The sequence below is a fragment of the Leptonychotes weddellii genome, chromosome 3 (assembly GCF_054177405.1).
Source record: "Leptonychotes weddellii isolate Sample4059 chromosome 3, ASM5417740v2, whole genome shotgun sequence".
NCBI lineage: Eukaryota > Metazoa > Chordata > Mammalia > Carnivora > Phocidae > Leptonychotes > Leptonychotes weddellii.
In genome coordinates this window covers 51,682,801-51,701,241 of record NC_138371.1, presented here as the reverse complement: position 1 = coordinate 51,701,241, position 18,441 = coordinate 51,682,801, and the positions used below count along the sequence as shown (strand labels likewise).

Below are 18,441 nucleotides of genomic sequence, written 5' to 3'. Positions count from 1 at the left end.
AGATTATTTCAACACAAAACATCTCTCCCGGCCATGTTTCGATCAGGCTACTTTGGAACAGGCTATGCCCTGTGGAAATCCTCCATACTGGCACCTCTGCCTGGAGCCCAGCAGGTTCCCTTGGGAAATGTGGCCTCTGCACCCCGTAGGCCTTAGGAGCCTCTAGCTGAGGCTGGGAAAGTTAAAGCCTGCTCACTATGCACCATCCTCTTGCAGACCTCAACTCCCATCTAGCTTTGAAATGGAAACTAGAGAATTGCTAGCTTTTAGCTAGTGGAAGAATTAGCAAAACCATGAAATCTCTAATACCAAGTAGTCAAGGGCTCAACTCCCCTTTCCTGAAGCAAATTTGCTGGGTATTTTAAAATATTTTTAAAACAGCTCCTTTAAGAAAAAATACAACGGCGGGGGAAAAAAGAAGGAAGAGGCTGCGAGGCCCTCTTTAGAAATGTTTTCCCACCTGATGGGGCTCAGGGAGGTAGTGGTACCCAGAGCTGAGTCTCTCCCCCAAAACAGCCGGACAAAGGCGGAGGCCACACGCAGACCTCAGGTCCAGAGAGCTGGGTAAAGGACTAGGAAACCGGAATTAGACGTAGGCCCTAGGATAACACAGAGAGACACTTTCTTTCCAGTGTATACCATTCAATCATCATGTTCTTTCTCTTTAGCCTGGGAGGTGGGGTTGGAGGAGAAATTCATGGAGACCACTCCCCAAAGAGATTGAAATTATTCTAAGTGTAAAATCTCGATTGTCCGTTGGGGCTTCAGCAGTGTTTTTCAAATTTATCCCCTTTACTGATCCGCACAAATACAAAGGCGGGGTGGTGTCGTCTCTCCTTTCCTAGCCAAGGTCCTGGAGGGGATTTGGAACCACGACGAAATTCCTAAGAAACAAATGCGAAGAGAAATGATGCTGAAATCTGAGTGCTCAACATTCCCTCGCACAAAGACAAATGCGTCCTCCAAAATGCTGCAGTCCGGGCAGGCCTTTTGACCAAGAAAAAGGGTTTTAAACGAGGAAAAACGGCTTCGGCTGACATTCAACGGGCTGCAAGCTCAGAGGGCCGACCGCGGGGCTCTTAAGGCCTGGGGGCTCTCCCCGAAGGAGGCGGGCTAGTGAGGCTTCCGGGAGGCCGGCTGGTGGAGGAGAAATCCAGAACCGTTGTAAATATTCATGTCTGCGGGGGGGGGGTGTGCCTCTTCACCCCGCCTCTTCCAGCTGTAATCACCCCCCCCCTTCGTGAGGGGGTTGCACAGCGCCTGTCCGACCGTCCTTGGACAAAGGTGATCTCCCCACATTTTTGTTCTCCAGTCACTTGACTTAGGGAGCCCATTCCGAAGGCTCTGCAGGGAAGGGACTGGCTATGGGTGTTTTCCCCCGCGTTTCTCCTCTTCTTTCGTTTCCTAGAAGAGCATAAATAATTAAAGTTTGGCAGGGAGGAAAAGCTTTCTTGCAGAACTGTAGTGGCAATAAATGAAATGACTCAGAATCCCTTCCCCAGCCAGCTTTTACGAGGGCTGCCAGACAGTGTCTGTTCACGTTCTCCAGATACCAGGGGCGCCCTGACAAAGTTAAGGTCAAGTTAGTGTCTTATCTTGGGTGGCTCAAAATTACCGCATCGCGTCTGGGCGCGGCGCGGAAAGCTACCACTCGCGGAGCAGTTGGACGCCGGAAGGGTCGGATGCGCTCCTTGTGCTTCGAGTGGGGCCGCGCAGGCAAGGACAAGGCCACAACGCCGGAGTCTTCATGGTAGGTTCTCGCGGGACGCGCGGGGTCGGGAGGCTACGGTTTTCCTTGGGTTTTGAGGTGAGGATCGAGGAGGGAGCTGGGGCAAAAGGCCGAAGCGGGCTGGGCCCAAAATGAAAGCCCAAGGATGGGTGTGGGGGCGGGGATCCGCGCTAATGCGCAGCCAGGGGGTCCGCTGCCCGTTCCTCTATGCACCCGCGCGCCGCTGCAGATGGCGCACCCTCCCCCGCCAAAGCGCGCTCCAGCCCGAGCCGCCATCGCCATGTCGTTGAACTTGAATGGTTCCGTCCTCCCCATTTCCCTCTTCAGCGGTCAGCAGGCTCCGCTGTGGGGGCAGCGAGCTGTCTGTGCCCCACCCCGTGTAAAGGGAAGGTGCGAGAATTTTGCGCACTCCCAGACACGTAAAGACCCGGCTGGAGGAGGGGGGGCGGGGTCCCTGCAGCCGCTGCCCTGGGTCCTGAGCTGCCGCAGGCCAGTGTGCAGTGTCCGGGGAGCCATTTTAGGAGAGAGATCCACGGGCGTCGACCACGAGCCCGAAAGGGAGAGGCTTGGGCGGGCGATGGAGATGGGAGGCAGATAAGTGTGCTGGCGGTCTGGACCGAGGAGAAAGGGGCGAGCAGGAATCGGGGCGAGGGTGCCAGCTGGGAGGGGGGTGCACAGAACGATGAGCAGTTCTGGGGCGGGGGGAGCCTGCTTGCCCTCCAGTCGCCACAGACCTGTTTGCGCAGTGTTCGGAGGAAAGCAGAGATGGGAGGGGGGCGGAGGAAGAAGAGTGGGAGGGAGAAAAGGAGGGAGGAGAAAAGGGGGGGGGGGACAACGGCCAGAAAATAGATACGAACTCTGATCGCCCGCCTTTTCTCTGTCTGTCGGCATGGTGGGCAGAGCCTGCCACACGGGCACTGCGGCGGCCGGGCAGGGAGGGAACCAGCTTCACAGCCTGCCCCGCCTGCCCTGGGCGTAGGGCTGAGGTCCAGAACCCAGTGCTGGGATTTCCTGGGCTGAGGAATCTTGGGGAGAGAGGCAACTTCCTGCCCTCGGCTCTGGGATTTGGGTTTGAGGAGCTTCTTTCTGAGAGACCGATTTTACCTTTGGAAAGTGCTGGTTCTCCTGGAGGCGGGAGTCCAGGCCTCGCCTGGACCCCCGGGCTAGGAAAGAGGGACCTGGCGGCCGTGGAGGAAAGTGAGGCCTTGGGGCAAATGGATGGGGGGCTCTCAGGGCCAAGTGCTGCAGAGAGGCTCAAACAAGGAGGAAAAAGCTGCTGAGAGCATTCCGCCCCCCTCCCCAGAGCCAACGGACCTCCCCGGGGCTCCCCCCACCACCACCCCGCAGAGACCATGCCGGCCCAAGGGCACTGCAGGAGCCTAGGGGAGACCCGGAGGCGGCGTGGATGCGTAGGGCTTGGCGGGTCTCCGACGCAGCGAAGGGGCTGGTTGTGAGGCGGGCTGGTCGTAGTCCAGGCCAAAAAGCAGAGAGGGTGAGGAGGGTGGAGGCGCCAGTGGTTTGTCTCCGATTGGTGGGGAGCGGGAGGCCAGGCACCTTTAGAGTAGGACTCCAGATCCTTTTGTTCACCAGACCCCCCAGCTTCTAGAGGGCCACGGGGCATCTCCGCTGGCTGAACTTCCTCCTTGCTTTAGCATTGGGAGAGGAAAGGCAGAGAGGCGACAGAGAGAGCACAGAGGTGGTGACACACAGCTAGAGGAAAGGAAGAGAGAAGATCAGGGGGCAGAGAAAGAGGAGAGGAAACGAGGAAAGTAAGAAGAAGGAAGAAGGCAAGAGGGAACAAGAGAAGGGAGTGGGAGAAGAGAGGACAGGAGAGAAAGAAGCGAGAAGACTGAAGGGAGACGAAGGAAGGAGAAAGGGAGACAGGAACAGAGAGAGAAGAGAGGGCGAGAGATCCGAGTGGGCACCGAGGCCCGGGCCTGGGTGAGCTCCTGGTAGGGTTTTGGTGTGGGTTTTTTCGAGGCTGGCACTCGCGCTCCCGGGGTCAGGAGTGGGGGGAGCCACGTTATTCTGCGATGAACGCGCTGGGCTGAGAAATATGTAAATCAGGGCTCCGTGTGCCCCGAGAGTGGCGCAATTACGCCCCTTGAGAAAGAAGCAACAAGCTCCTGACCGGCAAGCTGCAGAGGGGTGGCGGCGTCGCGGGGGAGGGAGCGGCTGCAGGAAGGGGTGTGGGGGGTGGGAACCTCACAACCTCACACCTAGTCCCCTGTGCCCGGGGCTGGGGCTCCCCCCTCCGCTCTCCGCTTCTTTCCCTTCCCCCTTCCTCCCCCTTCCTCCCCCTCCCTCCTCCTCCCCGCCGGCTTCGGTCCGCGTACTTAAAGCGGCGCGGGCGGGCGGGCGGGCGCGGGCGGGCGGCCCAGCCGGGCGGCGGCAGATGCACCCAGCAGTGGCGGCCGCCGGCGGCGCACAGGTGACCAGCCTGCGGCTCAGCCTGGTCAGGGAGCGCCCGGGGAGTGCTGGCTGGAGCGGGAGACTGATCCGCCCCAGCGCGCGCGTGCCTCGGCGCCAGGAGCCGTCCCGGGGCGTGTTGGCGAGAGCTGATATAGATATAAGGACATTTCTCTCCATGGCGTCACGTGACATAATTACCACCAGAATCAATCAAGATGAATTGCACGTCAGCGCCCGGTGGGGATTTTTGCTTAGTTGATCCTGGCCCAAGCCTCTTGTGCAATCGATGGCTCAGGTTGGCGGCGCGGGGAGCGGCCCGGGGCTTGCCGGCGCGCACGCCGCGGAGCCATGAACGACTTTGATGAGTGCGGCCCGAGCGCAGCCAGCATGTACCTGCCCGGCTGCGCCTACTATGTGGCCCCGTCGGACTTCGCCAGCAAGCCCTCCTTCCTATCGCAACCGTCGTCCTGCCAGATGACTTTCCCCTACTCTTCCAACCTGGCGCCGCACGTCCAGCCCGTGCGCGAAGTGGCCTTCCGCGACTACGGCCTGGAGCGCGCCAAGTGGCCGTACCGCGGCGGCGGCGGCGGCGGCGCGGGGGGCGGCGGCGGCGGGGGCGGCCCCGGCGGGGGCGGCGGCGGCGGCGGCGGCGGGGGCTACGCTCCCTACTACGCGGCAGCCGCGGCGGCGGCGGCGGCGGCGGCGGCGGCGGCCGAGGAGGCGGCCATGCAGCGCGAGCTGCTCCCTCCCGCGGGCCGCCGGCCGGACGTGCTCTTCAAGGCGCCGGAGCCGGTGTGCGCCGCGCCCGGGCCGCCACACGGCCCCGCGGGCGCCGCCTCCAACTTCTACAGCGCCGTGGGCCGAAACGGCATCCTGCCTCAGGGTTTCGATCAGTTCTACGAGGCTGCGCCCGGGCCCCCATTCGCCGGGCCGCAGCCCCCTCCACCTCCTGCGCCGCCGCAGCCCGAGGGCGCCGCCGACAAGGGCGACCCCAAGACGGGGGCCGGTGGCGGCGGGGGAAGTCCCTGCGCCAAGGCGACCCCCGGCTCGGAGCCCAAGGGGGCGGCAGAAGGCGGCGGCGGCGATGGCGAGGGGCCCCCGGGGGAGGCGGGGGCTGAGAAGAGTGGCGGCACAGGTAGGCACCCGGTGCGGGGTGGGCGGCTGGGCCGGGGCGGGGGCGGGGGGGCCGCGGGCGCGGGGGGGCGGCGGGGGCCTCCCTCTGCTTGCGCCGTTTTATGTGCTACTTTATAAGCGTTCGAAGGGGTTTATACATCCTATAAGATTTCCCGGGCCGTTGTAAAGTGTGTTTACGATAGGAAACCAATTTAGGTGGGCTTAAGGTAGACTTCGAAGGGGACATTAATCGCTGCAGAGAGATTTTCCCCAGTTTGGGGGGGTGGGGGTTGCTAGAGACCATGGAGTGAGGAGGGGAGATTTCAAGCCACTTTGTGAATGTGGACGCTCGAGCCTCCTGCTTTTAAGGGGGGTGGGGTGGGGAGATCCTTGAACTGGACTTTATCCAAGCCTCTGGCTGACGCGCGCTGCCGGCTGGAGTGGAGCAGATGCACGGGCGCGCTCGTGTTTCTCTCCCTTCGGGTTCCAACTCAGAGCCGGCCTTACCCTCTGCTTCTCCACCTCCGTGCCAGGGTGTGTGTGTGTGTGTGTGTGTGTGTGTGTGTGTGTCTCCGTCCGGGCGTGAACACAGGTCCACGCCCGCACTCTCTCCTGTGCCCGCCCATATATCATCCCCCACGACTCAGGCAGGGCCTTTCAGTGGCGGCAGGGGACGTCCCCAACGGGCCGAGGCCTGGCTCTCGCGCGGGCCTGGGCCGGTGGGCGGGCTGCAGTGGGCAGCCAGCGGCCTCTCTCACCTCTTGGTTTCTCTGCCTTGCAGTGGCCCCCCAGCGGTCCCGGAAAAAGCGCTGTCCCTACACCAAGTACCAGATCCGCGAACTGGAACGCGAGTTTTTCTTTAACGTGTACATAAACAAAGAGAAAAGACTCCAACTCTCTCGGATGCTCAACCTCACTGACCGGCAAGTCAAAATCTGGTTCCAGAATCGCAGAATGAAAGAAAAGAAACTGAACAGAGACCGTCTGCAGTATTTCACTGGAAACCCCTTATTTTGAGAGCTCCAGGAAGCACCCCTCTTCCCGAGCCCCACTCACCCACCCACTTCCCCACCAGCCTGCCCTGGGCAGGCCCAATGTTCTTGGGTTTAATGACGCCTCTTCTCTGTGGAACTCCACGATTCCTTCCCATGGTCAACTCGGGACCTCCCAGCGACCACTGCTGCCTGCCGACGAGGCCGGGGACTTGGCCGAATGGATCCTAATAAGGGGAAAATGGTAAATGCAAACGTCCCTTTACAATTTTACCGCCAATGTGCTGTTGTTCTCCCTCCCTCTCTCTGAGTCCCCGTGGGGACGCTGTGGGATCTGTAGAGAGTTAGGCCGCTGGGCTGGAAGGCGCTTGTTTTTGTTCTGAGTTTAAGGGACCTGACCATCCCCCCTTGGTGAATGCAGATTATTTAAACTCTGGGAAATGTATCTTTGGTCTGTCGGTCTGTCGTATCAAGGCATAAGTCACTGTGTTTTGTGTGAATAAATGGTTTCTGGTAAAATGGAGGTTACAGCTTCAACACAATATATGATTTTTTCCTCTTGAAAGAATTTTAGTGTCTGATTAGGGGATTTTAGTGGCCAGAACCTTCTCCCATATGCAACTGAAAATCAAGTGAAATGCTTTTTAATCCCACTGAAATAAGAGTAGCTCTCTCCCACCCTGTCTAGGCTACACTGGTTTGAAAAATCACTTTAGGGATGAATTTCTGAATTGAGGATGTGACCCAGCCATTCTGGTGCTGCTTTCTCCAGGCAATGAGGCTGGGGCAGCAGGAACCTATGAAGGAAGTCTCCTCCCCCCATTCCCAGTTTAGTGAACTTGGAATTTTTGAAAAGACAAAAACCATTTTTAAAAACTTGTTAGAAATCTAAATTTACTCTTAACAAGGTGTCAAGGAGCCAGGGTCCCTTAAAAAAAAGAAGCCAAAATTGGAAACCTTCATTGAAAAAAAAGATAATTTGCTAAAAGGTAGTTACCAGTGGTGGAGAGGGCTTGGGATTCTTGCTAGTGTCAGTAGGTAGAGAAGGTAAGACCCCTCCCTGGAATAGGGCCTGAGGCTGCAGACCCACTTCTCACTGCATTTATCGCTTCAAGTTAAAGAATGTGGTGGGGGCTGAACTGCACTTTATGTTGCAGGGCCAGGCCAGGCTGTTTACAAAACCTTGAACTGTCTAGACAACACCATAAAAGCCAAAGTTCTAAACAGCTTAATTGGGTTATATTATACACCTTCTGGTGGGCCCAAAAGAGATTTCCGCAATGTGCAATAAACTGGAGGAGTGAGAAAAGCATCTCTTTCTCTGAAAAAAGTAAAGTGAATCATGACTCTTAACCTCTCCTAAGCCGAAAGTAAAAAAAAAAAAAAGAAAAAAGATCCATAAGATATACAGTACCCCATGCATCCTCAGAGGAGGTATACATTTCCAAATGCAAAATTTTTTTAATTGCCAAAGTTTGGTGGGGGGGGGGGAGGAGGAAAAACATAAGTGCATAAGTGTATGCCTTTGAACTTCCAAAATGTCAAGGTCATCACCTTTAACCTTTCTGAATAATTAGGCGCCTTAAGGTTCTTCTGTGATATTCAGCCGCCACCCACTCTCAAACACACATGCTTACACACATTCAGACCCCCACATACATTTATGACCACACAGGATCATATCAGGGGTTCACCATAAATCTAAGCAAATGCCTAATTTCAGGATCAATAACCTTAATTTCCCTTCAAACATTTGTGTAATTCAATAGCAGTTGACTTCTTTTTAAAATACTGGTTAGATTTAAGTGTCTACCAGCATGTTTTTTAATACAGTTAGGATATACTGAGGTGGGTTTTTTTGGGGGGGGGGGTCATAGACAGCATTCCCCTTTGCTCTAATGAAGAACCACGGCTTTCAAAGCAGGCATTTGAAAGCGGAAGCTTTAGTCAGATTTACACCTTCGCTATATTTGAAAAAAAACTGTTGCACCGTCAGATAAGTTATTGCAGTTGCTATGATATGGAACAAAACTAAAGATATTTATATTGTTTTCCAAAGTGTCTCTCAACCTTTGGTGAAAACTGCAAGAGAAACAAAGCCTACAATTGAATAATTTCGTTCGGAAGGGGATTTCTTTGTGTGGAATTCTGGGCGTCCGTTAAAATGTCAGTGCCCTAGTAGTATGACCGTTGCAGGAGCTTAAAACTGCTTTCTTTCTTTCTCTCTCCATCTATTTTTTTTTTTTAACTGCGTCTAAATGTAGCAAGCTTGTGTGTCCACCACCTTAGGTAAGCCGAACCGAGAGATACCATTTCCCGCTTGCATGGCCTTGGAGAGCCACACGGGGGCGTGCTCACGTTCCAGAAGCCGCGTTTGGCGGAGACGCCGCGGTACCCTATCTTTCCAATACTGATTCTAATAGGCAATCTGAGCCCATTAGAAACAGGCGGCCACTAAGGTATTTGTTTGCTGTTTGTTTGTTCTAAGCAGCCACGAAGTGTGGGAAGTTGTATAAAGACAGAGAAAAGGGAGCTACCCAGATTCCTGAAACAGACAGTCACCTAATCGTTGTCTCCTTAAAGATAACGCCGTTGCAAAGAATACCTTGGTATAACCTGGTGGTGTCAAGGAGAGATTTTTTTAAAGACCAATATGTACATTTCCAAATAGGTCATGCCACTGAGAGTTAATTAAATTAGAGAAATTAATTTCTTGTTGGTTTGAGTATGGAGAACGATGTGAGGGTAGGACCAACTCCTCCCCAAAACAGCGTCCGCCTCCTACGCTCTCCGACCGCCTGGGATGATTAAAAGGCTTTTGTTTAAGACAGATCGGGGCACCGTCAACTTAGCTGAGTGTGGTCTCAGAGAAAATGAGACGCGTCGGGACTGAGGGGGTCGTTCTGGGCGAGGGAGTGCCCCCCAACACGGCCATGCCTGGCAGCCGGGGCTGCTGGTAGCCAGAAGCGCAGGCGGAACTCTGAATTGGGGCGCCTGGGCCAGGCTGGGCTGATGCGGCTGCGGGAAGCGGCAGGCTGTCCCGGGAAACGTTTATACTACGAGGCAAGGCGGCGCGGAATGGGGATTGCATTTGAAGCAAACGAGCTTTGCGTTTGACAGAACCCTGGACAGTCTTCGCAGCCGCCTGCTGGCTTTGAGCATGGAGTTTGATTTTGGCACCAGCTCTTGAAAGCAGTCTTCTTGCTGCATGCCCTCCTGGCCCCCCATCCCCCTTTTGCAAAGCCCCTGATTTTGGGGAGGGCCTGTGTCGCCATCCTCTGTCCAAAAGGGAGGGCTCCAGGACACGAATGGGCTGTTCTAAGGGACGGTGGCTGTCCTTTCTTTCCCAAAGTTCATTTTGAAGCGCCAGCAACCCCCAGAATTAGTGCTGGCCTCCTGGGCCCTGCTGTCTCTGTCTCCTTTCTCCAAACCCTGGACCAGAGGCCCTGGGTCCACCCTGGGAGCTGGCATCAGCTTCAGTGAAGGTTGGGGCGCCATGAACCCCCCAGTGAGGCGCCAGCCAGAGGCATAGGTGATCCCCACGGGCACCCCCGGCTCCTGCCCGTCTGCCCGCCGGTTCTGCTTAGCTATTGTGAAGTGACATTTCTCAGAGCCTAAGCTGGGTCTCAGTCCAGATGGGGAGGGAACCCTCCCCCCCCCCAAATGTCACTGTGTTCCTCTTCAGGCAGCTCCAGCAGGGGTGCGTGTGGCCTTTCAGGGCCCCTTGGCCTTGGCTGGCAGCCTTCCTCAGACAACGGGCGCTAAGCAGTCTGCAGTTCCTTTCCTACCAGCAGCGCCCAAACGGGCCTGAGAAAGGACAGAGGATTGGGCCAGGACTTCTGGGGGGTTGCAGACCCGACCCCTCCTGATTGTTCAGAGCCTGTGGGGCTCATGGAGTGTGGCCACGTATCTTGAATCACCGAGATCTCAGATCCTGAAGTGGAGGGAAAGTGCGCCAAGTAGGAGTCTTTTGTGTCTATAACGGAAAGAAGACTCCCAAGCCGCCAGCCCTTTCACACAGTCTCCACAGACTCTTCACTGAGTTGGTGGTGGCTTCCACAGCCTGCCCATTTGCCCCCTTGATTTCTTTTCACATTGGCTGGAAGGGGCACAGTGCAACCCGGAGGGGCTCCCTGGGGAAGCAACCTTTAAAATTTGTCCCCATCCACTCTGCCCCCAAAGAATGGCACAGCCCTGAGGCCACTCAGGGCCCAAATTCAGGGCCAACCTAGGAGTCCTCAGGTCTACTCGGGCCCAGGGTCACTGTTCTTCCTGGTGACAGAAGAGCGCAGATGCAAGCCACTTCTTGATTACAAATGCTAATTTCTTGCTAAAGCGACGCTATTAATTTTTCTCAGGAAAGAGCTGTGCCAGGGAGAAGGATGTCTTGGTACAAATATGGGTATTCATCTCCTTTATAGAGCAATATTGATTTATTATTAATGGTAACTGCTCCAACTGATCTAAAGATGATCGAAAACGGTAGCTTTGCAGCTACATTAAATACTCCTAAGCAAAATACAGGCTGGCCTTGAAAGCCACTGCCTTTTCATACCATTTGCTCCATCCTAGCCTTAGAGTCTTAGCCAAACTTTCCATCCTCCCAGGTCCAGATCATTCTCCTGTATTATTTCTGTTTTGCTCCGTTTTTATTACAAAATTCCTCTGAAATATTGGAGTCTCTGGCCTCAAGGAACTGGTCTGAAGAAAGAATAAAAGAATTTTGTGATAATAGATTCAAAATTATAGCCGATACACAGATTTTCTGTGAATGAAGAAGAACTATTTCAAGCCAAATCTAACATGGGGGTGACTTAGAGCCCGAAGCCCCTGAGAGGTGAAACAGAAAGGCCCCCAAATTCGGAAGGCAGATCCTGCTTGTGCTGGCTTACCGCACATCTACCCGCTCCGCGAGGAATTGCTGGTTTTTAACCTGAATGTTTTCTTCATGTATAAATAAAGATTATGAAAGGGCATTTGATGGGCATAAAATTCCCGATTAGATTGAACAGTCTTGCCTCACGAGTGGGGATAGGGAGAACTGGACAACCGAGTTCCAGCAAAGGGTGAGATGCAAAGGGACGACAGTCCTGGAGCACCAGGCTGGCGTCAGGGCGCCTGCCGAGAGCGTGTGCAGCGGGCACTTTGTCCAGCCCTGGGCACGCTTAACTGCGGCCGGGATCATGATCTCCACCTTCTGATAAAACAATTTTTGGGGTGCTGGTCCGTGGCTGTTAGCTTTGAACAGGACCGGTAGCAGACTAGAGTCAAAAGTTGGATTTTTTTTTTTTCCTGCTTTCCTCACCCCCTCCCCTCCATCCTCAAGCTTAAAAACAGCCACCCCTACGGAAAGGTAATGTTTAAACCTTGGGCTTCGCCGGCCGGCATCCCATACCCAGAACAGTTAGAGGCGCCAGGCTTTTAACCTGACAATGATGTTGTATTTGAACAGCTGCGTAAAGGTTTAAAAGGTCTGTCTCATTGCCACCGCGGAGTTTTTTAAAAGGGGTTATTGTTTGGGCGAGGGCACTTTGAGGGGACAGGCAAAGTGGTCCCAAGGCCGAAAATAATGTTCAGAGCCTGTTTCCACCAGGCCAGGGGAGATTTCCTTTTGGGGAGGGGGACAGAGGTTTTGCTGGAAAAGGTTTCTGTGAAGGAGTGAGCAGGCTCCTAGCTTCCCCCCCTCCACCGCCCAGAATGCTGAGGCGCTTTAATGAGCATCGGGCTCCAAAGAAATGTTCAGCTGAGGCGGAAACCCAATTTGCCCACAAGTTCAGTCTCTGGGCCTGAAATCCAAGGCCAGCGCATGACAGGGCGAGTGTGGGGAGAAGAAAACCCAGCCGCCTTTCCGGACAGAGAACTGGTTCACAGTCAGGGTTTCTGGGGCCCTTTTCCTCTCTCCGATGCAGGGAAGGGGATCTGGGAAGCCCGAGGACGGCTCCTGTGCCCTGGCCTGGCCCCTCGACCGGGGCAAGCCTTTGGAAATCAAGGTTAAAGCTCCCCGCTGCTGCCCAGAGGCCGGGGCTTCCGAAGGGCGGCTCACCCGCCTGCAACCAGAGAACAAGAAAGGAAGTTGTTGGAGAAGTTTCTCATAAAACTCTGAGTTTCCATGGTGGTGATGGTGGTTATTCTTTAATGAGCTCGACCACAACCCCAGACCAAATCCTCTTTATAGAACTTTCCATCACCAAAGGAAACAGAGGACTAAGGTTCTCCCACCTCCTTTTTTTCTCCCTCCCCTTACCCAAGCAAAACGGTGTCAAATAATTTTAGGAATTGTCCAAAACTGTAAAACTCAACTTCTGACAAAAGTATAGCTTTTAATATTTGACGATTTGTGTTAAAACAAAAATTGACCTTCTTGGTTGGTAGCGAAGGGGAAAAATCAATAGTATAATTTTCAATAATTCATAAAGCGAACGCCATTATGCTAAATCTTAACTATTAATCTTATCCTTTACAAAGTCTCGATTGATTTGTTAATAAAATATCTTCCCGTGTGTGGCAACAGCGGGTATAACTCTTTAAAAACCTTCAGAAGCAAGAAAATTACCAAGTAGCCCAAGAATGTAGATGAGAATTTTATTGATCGCCCTGATTCTTCTTAATATGTATTAATAAATTCCACAACCTTTTGTACCTTGCACTTGTCAGAAACCAATGCTTTTACAAAATCCATAAAAGGAAAACATATTTTTCTTTGCAGAAGAACCAAATGACACCTTTGCCTCTCTCTCTCTCTCCTACTCGGCCCAGTCAGTTTTCTAAAACTTCTGGAGTCTGAGAGCGAGAGTTTTCCCCTTTCCTTGAAAAAATTCTTTTCTTTCCCTCTTCCTTCCTTCCTCTTCGCTCATTATTATCAGGGCGTGTAGGGAGGGAAACCTCGGTTTAGTTCTCCCGCTGGGAGTCGGAGGGACGCTTTCGAGGATAGCCAACTGCTGGCGAGGGATTGTCTCTGGGCGGAAAGCTCCCAGCGGCCCGGCCGCAGAGGTCGGGGTGTGGTTCCTCCGAGAGAGCGGAAGGCTCGGGTAGCCCACCGGGGCGCGGAGGGACCGGGATCCCGCATCTCCCTCGGGCTGGAGGAGGGAATGGACAGCGCCAGGGCCGGCCAGTCCTCGGGGCTCAGGGCCGGCCAGCTGCTTGGCCTCTTAGCCCTCGCGGCCCTTCTCGCCTCCGCTGCCCACGATACCTTGGCCGCGTCTGTGCGTGAGACATCTTTACTGCGGACCCCTGGGGTGGGATGTCTCAGAGCCCGGGAAATCCGACTCACCTTCCCAGGCTGCCCCGGAGAAAATTACCCAGCCGGGCCCCCACCCCCCGCCCGTGCCCCGGCTCTTCGGACGCGTTCGGCCTGGGGGTGTGCGGGGAATGCTTCTGTGTGCTGGCGCCACGGCACGCTCGCTTCCCTCCCCGCGCAATGTCCTCCCGGACGCCCCTCGGGCTGAGACTTTCCTTCCGCCAGCGGGGCCCAGAGGCCGGAGCGGGGGACGCGAGTGGGGCCGGCCGGCTGAGCAAGCCCCGGGGAGGCTGGCGGGCGACGGGGAGGGCTGGACCGGTTGTCTCCGGCGCGCACTATCGCGGGCGCGTAGTAGATGTCGCTGTTGTCCGTGCTTACGCGGCCGGCCGGCCGGGCTCTGGAGCACGTGACCTGCGAGGAGGCTGCGGCTCAAGGCCATTTTCAAATCTCATTGGCTTGGTTGTCATGTGGTCGGCAGAGGCATCCACAATTACACGGGGAATGTTTTCCTAGAGATGTCAGCCTACAAAGGACACAATCTCTCTTCTTCAAATTCCTCCCCAAAATGTCCTTTCCCAACAGCTCTCCTGCTGCTAATACTTTTTTAGTAGATTCCTTGATCAGTGCCTGCAGGAGTGACAGTTTTTATTCGAGCAGCGCCAGCATGTACATGCCACCACCTAGCGCAGACATGGGGACCTATGGAATGCAAACCTGTGGACTGCTCCCGTCTCTGGCCAAAAGAGAAGTGAACCACCAAAATATGGGTATGAATGTGCATCCTTATATACCTCAAGTAGACAGTTGGACAGACCCGAACAGATCTTGTCGAATAGAGCAACCTGTTACACAGCAAGTCCCCACTTGCTCCTTCACCACCAACATTAAGGAAGAATCCAATTGCTGCATGTATTCTGATAAGCGCAACAAACTCATTTCTGCTGAGGTCCCTTCGTACCAGAGGCTGGTCCCTGAGTCCTGTCCCGTTGAGAACCCCGAGGTTCCTGTCCCTGGATATTTTAGACTGAGTCAGACCTACGCCACCGGGAAAACCCAAGAGTACAATAACAGCCCCGAAGGCAGCTCCACAGTCATGCTCCAGCTCAACCCTCGCGGCGCGGCCAAGCCGCAGCTCTCGGCCGCCCAGCTGCAGATGGAAAAGAAGATGAACGAGCCCGTGAGCGGCCAAGAGCCCACCAAAGTCTCCCAGGTGGAGAGCCCCGAGGCCAAGGGCGGCCTTCCGGAAGAAAGGAGCTGCCTGGCTGAGGTCTCCGTGTCCAGTCCCGAAGTACAGGAGAAGGAAAGCAAAGGTCGGTATGAGCAAGTTGCCACCCCCGCGGGGCGTGCAGCCCGGGGAACCCGGCAGAGAGGGAGCGCCTGGGTGCCCAGCGTCGAGCCCGGGCAGCTGAGGCGGAGCCCGACTGGCAGGTGCGGCTCCTCCTGGCTTTTAGAGGGGCAGTCTCAGTCTCGAGATGGTCCCCGCTTCTCCCTGGCTGCCCTGGCCCTCCTGGCTAGTCCTGGCCCCACGCTGATGGCGCCTGGGCAGAGGATGGGCTTGCCGGGTTTATTTTTCCTGAGCTAGACTTGAAATGCAACAAAAGAGGGCAAATGAGACCTGCGGCTCGTAAACACGGCCCCAGAACCTCCTTTCTCCTGCTCGGATTTGCAGTCCCAGCTTTGCCTTTCACCCAATGATGATTTTAAGGCGGCCCAAGGCACCGTGTTCGTGTTCAAGTGTATGCACCCCGCATCCTGCGAGCTTGGGGGTGGCAATGGGAACGAAATGACTGGGCTGGTTGGTGCTTGGGCTGGGGAACAGGGCTCCCAGCCTCTGCGGGGTTAGGTAACCTTGGCTTTGTCTGGGGAAAGTGCCGCAAGCTTTGCGATCCATTTGCAAAGAGGGCAAAGGCTGAAGGGGGGAGAATGGAATCTGTAGGGCCCACCCGGCAGGGCCAGCCTTGGGGCTGGGCTGGGGCAAAGGGCCAGCGGTTCTGGCTTTTTGAGAAGGAACCCTGCCCCTAAGCCTCTCCCCCAGTGTCCAGAGGTGGGCCACAGTAAGGAGCCACATTTCTGGGGGTGGGGGGGGATGCTTTTGTGTGGGGACAAGAAGGCATGAGGATGCAAGAAATTCTGGGGAGTACAACAATACCCAGGCAGGTGGGAGAAGGTGTACTCGCTTCCTTGGTTATCTTTTGAAAGAGAAGGGCAACTAACCTGGTTGTGGGGCTCCCCGCCCGGGCAGGAAAAGTGGGGAAGAAGTGGCAGACTTGAGGATGTGAGGCAGCAGTGGGCTTGGTAGTCTCGTTCAGGCTGTGGGTTGCTTCTTCCACTCCAGCCCAATTATGAGCTGCCCACTTAGAATGTTGCTCGGGAGTTCCTGAAAGTTTACTATTGTACTAATGTTTTGTGCAGGTCAGAAAGTTGAGAGAGAAAAAGAGACAGAAAGAGAGAGAACCCTGATACCGAGGGCAAGAGTACCCACCCATCGTGTCATTTGGGGCATTTAAACTAATCTGGCATCAATTACAAATCCTTTCCAGGGCCCACCTCATATGAGTAATGTTTAATACCAGCATTTCCCAAAGCGGCCTGCCTGCCAGTGGGGTCATGGCCAAGGGTACATTTGAAAAGACTGAGAGAAAAAAAAAATTTTTTTTTGATTTTTTTTCTTCTTCTCCCTTTAATTTTGTTAGAGGAAATCAAGTCTGATACTCCAACCAGCAATTGGCTCACTGCAAAGAGTGGCAGAAAGAAGAGGTGCCCTTACACTAAGCACCAAACGCTGGAATTAGAAAAAGAGTTCTTGTTCAATATGTACCTCACCCGCGAGCGCCGCCTAGAGATCAGTAAGAGCGTTAACCTCACCGACAGGCAGGTCAAGATTTGGTTTCAAAACCGCCGAATGAAACTGAAGAAGATGAGCCGAGAGAACCGGATCCGAGAACTGACCGCCAACCTCACCTTCTCTTAGGTCCCAGGCCCGTCGGGGGCCAGGATCGGAGAGGGGGCACCGCGTTCCAGGGCCGAGTGCTGGAGGGCTGGGAAGGCGGAAACAAAACCTTCATTGCTCTTTGTTTTTTGTTTTGTTTTGTTTTGTTTCCTGCTAGAATGTGACTTTGGGGTCATTCTGTTCGTGCTGCAAGTGATCTGTAATCCCTATGAGTATATATATATTAAAAAAACTAGCACGTGTAATTTATTATTTTTTTTCATCGTAATGCAGGGTAACTATTGCGCATTTTCATTTGGGTCTTAACTTATTGGAACTGTATAGCATCCATCAGTTCATTCATCCATCCAGCAATGTGACTTTTTCATGTTTTTCCTAATGCAAAAGGTCTGTGTGTGTGGTTAGTCCATGATCTCATGGCGTTTTGAATACATCCAGTACTTAAAAGTACTTAAATTACATATATATTTAAAAAAAAAGATTAAGAAAACCCACAAGCTTTGGGGGGAGGGGGACTAAAAAAGCACATTACAATGTATCTTTTCGCAAATGAATTTAGCAATTGTCCTTGGTGAGATGGAATATTGACGACTTATGCCTTGTAGCCTTCCCTTGTGGTGCATCTGTGGTTTGGTAGAAGTACAACAGCAACCTGTCCTTTCTGTGCATGTTCTGGTCGCATGTATAATGCAATAAACTCTGGAAACGAGTTTGCTCCCTCTGCTTTCTGAAATGGACATATGTTACAGTGGGAATGAAAACCTTTGGTGAGATTATCTTCCAGTTAAACTGCTTGTTTGGAGCAGTTGGGGGTGGTGATAGAGAGCAGGAGAAGGAAAATGGGAGAAGCTGGAGGAGGCCTAGGGTGCTAAAATTTGGCAGTGGTGGAGGGAGTTATAATCCAGCCTGGGTGTGCTTGTTTTCCTAGCTGGGAATAAGGGGAGTCTTCTCCCCCCTTCCACCCCGCCAAGAGAGTAACATAATTGAATGCTAGATGGGTGTATGTTTCCCTCTAACCAGAGCCTGGTAAGTAAGACTGTGCCCATGCTGCTTTTTCCCTCACAGCTCCCCATTTGTGTGTTTTCCTGTCTTTGGTCTTGGTTGTGTTATTTTTTAATACTTTCAGTGGGGTCTTGGTGATTTCTGGCTGGCGTGCCATCGTCAGGGGCTAGGTTGAAACCAGTCTGGCCCACCTGGAAGCCGCCGGGCCTCCATTACAGGAACAAGGACAGCCAGCAGCTAGCACTGCAACGGATCCAGTTCTGCCCCACCCCCACCCCACCCCCCATCCCAAGCGCAAGACAAGCCAGGCCACAGCGAAGCCGAGGATGGGTGAGTTTTCCCATCCCACTTTGCCCCGGTTTCCTTGTGGAAGGATTTCAAGCTCATTAGCTTTTAGTGGCCCACATGAAATTTTCTTAAAATTTTCTGAAAAGATTTCCCCCCCCCCCCAGGTAATGCTCCCTCTATTTAATTATAAAATGCTGGTTGGAGCCACTGTATCTGGGAGGCAAGAAAATGTACAAAAGGTGACTGAAAGGGACTTTGCAAATGAACGTGACTTCCCATGAAGTCCAATGTTCCAGCTGCCGACACAGCTTGGAAAACTCCAGCCAGCCTTCACCGAGGGAGTCCAGGCTTATCTAGCCCTGCGTGGGAGAAAGGAGAAGAGGCCTTAGAGGGAAGAGCTGACAGAGAATTCGTTTTCTCAGGTTATGCTGTGGTTTCAAAAGGTCTCCACCAGCTTCAAGTAGCTTGACAAAACACATCCTTTTCACTTTTTCTTTTTCTCCCCATGAAACTATCTATTCAGGGACTCTGAGCCTCACAGTTCTCATCCAGGGAGTCTTTGGGAAATTCAGTATTTACTCAGAGTTTTAAACGTCCTCCTGAAAAACCAAGAACCTTCCCCAGTTCCAAGACAGAACCCTTTAGGGGAGCCATTTCCTAGGGGTGGGAGAGAGAAGGCTCAGAATCAATGCCAGGTTGGAAACACTGGAGTAGATTT

The 18,441-nt window shown here is 53.9% G+C and overlaps 2 protein-coding genes across 4 annotated transcripts; both read left to right on the top strand.

The window, feature by feature from the left end:
* The first annotated feature begins 1,506 nt into the window (after nucleotides 1–1,506).
* Nucleotides 1,507–16,314, top strand: HOXD11 (homeobox D11). 3 transcript variants are annotated; one of them, XR_014143517.1, is made up of 3 exons: nucleotides 4,227–5,276; nucleotides 6,036–6,490; nucleotides 16,177–16,314. XR_014143517.1 is itself a non-coding variant. In XM_081814118.1 (2 exons), the coding sequence occupies exons 1-2, from the start codon at nucleotides 4,490–4,492 to the stop codon at nucleotides 6,269–6,271; spliced, it is 1,023 nt and encodes a 340-aa protein (XP_081670244.1). In that variant the 5' UTR covers nucleotides 4,227–4,489; the 3' UTR covers nucleotides 6,272–6,769. The 3 variants fall into 3 exon arrangements, 1 of the variants encoding a protein (XP_081670244.1); XR_014143518.1 differs by lacking the exons at nucleotides 4,227–5,276; nucleotides 16,177–16,314 and adding an exon at nucleotides 1,507–1,750 and having other exon boundaries at nucleotides 6,036–6,167; XM_081814118.1 differs by lacking the exon at nucleotides 16,177–16,314 and having other exon boundaries at nucleotides 6,036–6,769.
* On the top strand, nucleotides 13,902–17,137 carry HOXD10 (homeobox D10). The gene is made up of 2 exons (XM_006739535.2): nucleotides 13,902–14,793; nucleotides 16,177–17,137. The coding sequence occupies exons 1-2, from the start codon at nucleotides 14,049–14,051 to the stop codon at nucleotides 16,452–16,454; spliced, it is 1,023 nt and encodes a 340-aa protein (XP_006739598.1). The 5' UTR covers nucleotides 13,902–14,048; the 3' UTR covers nucleotides 16,455–17,137.
* Nucleotides 17,138–18,441: the final 1,304 nt, after the last annotated feature.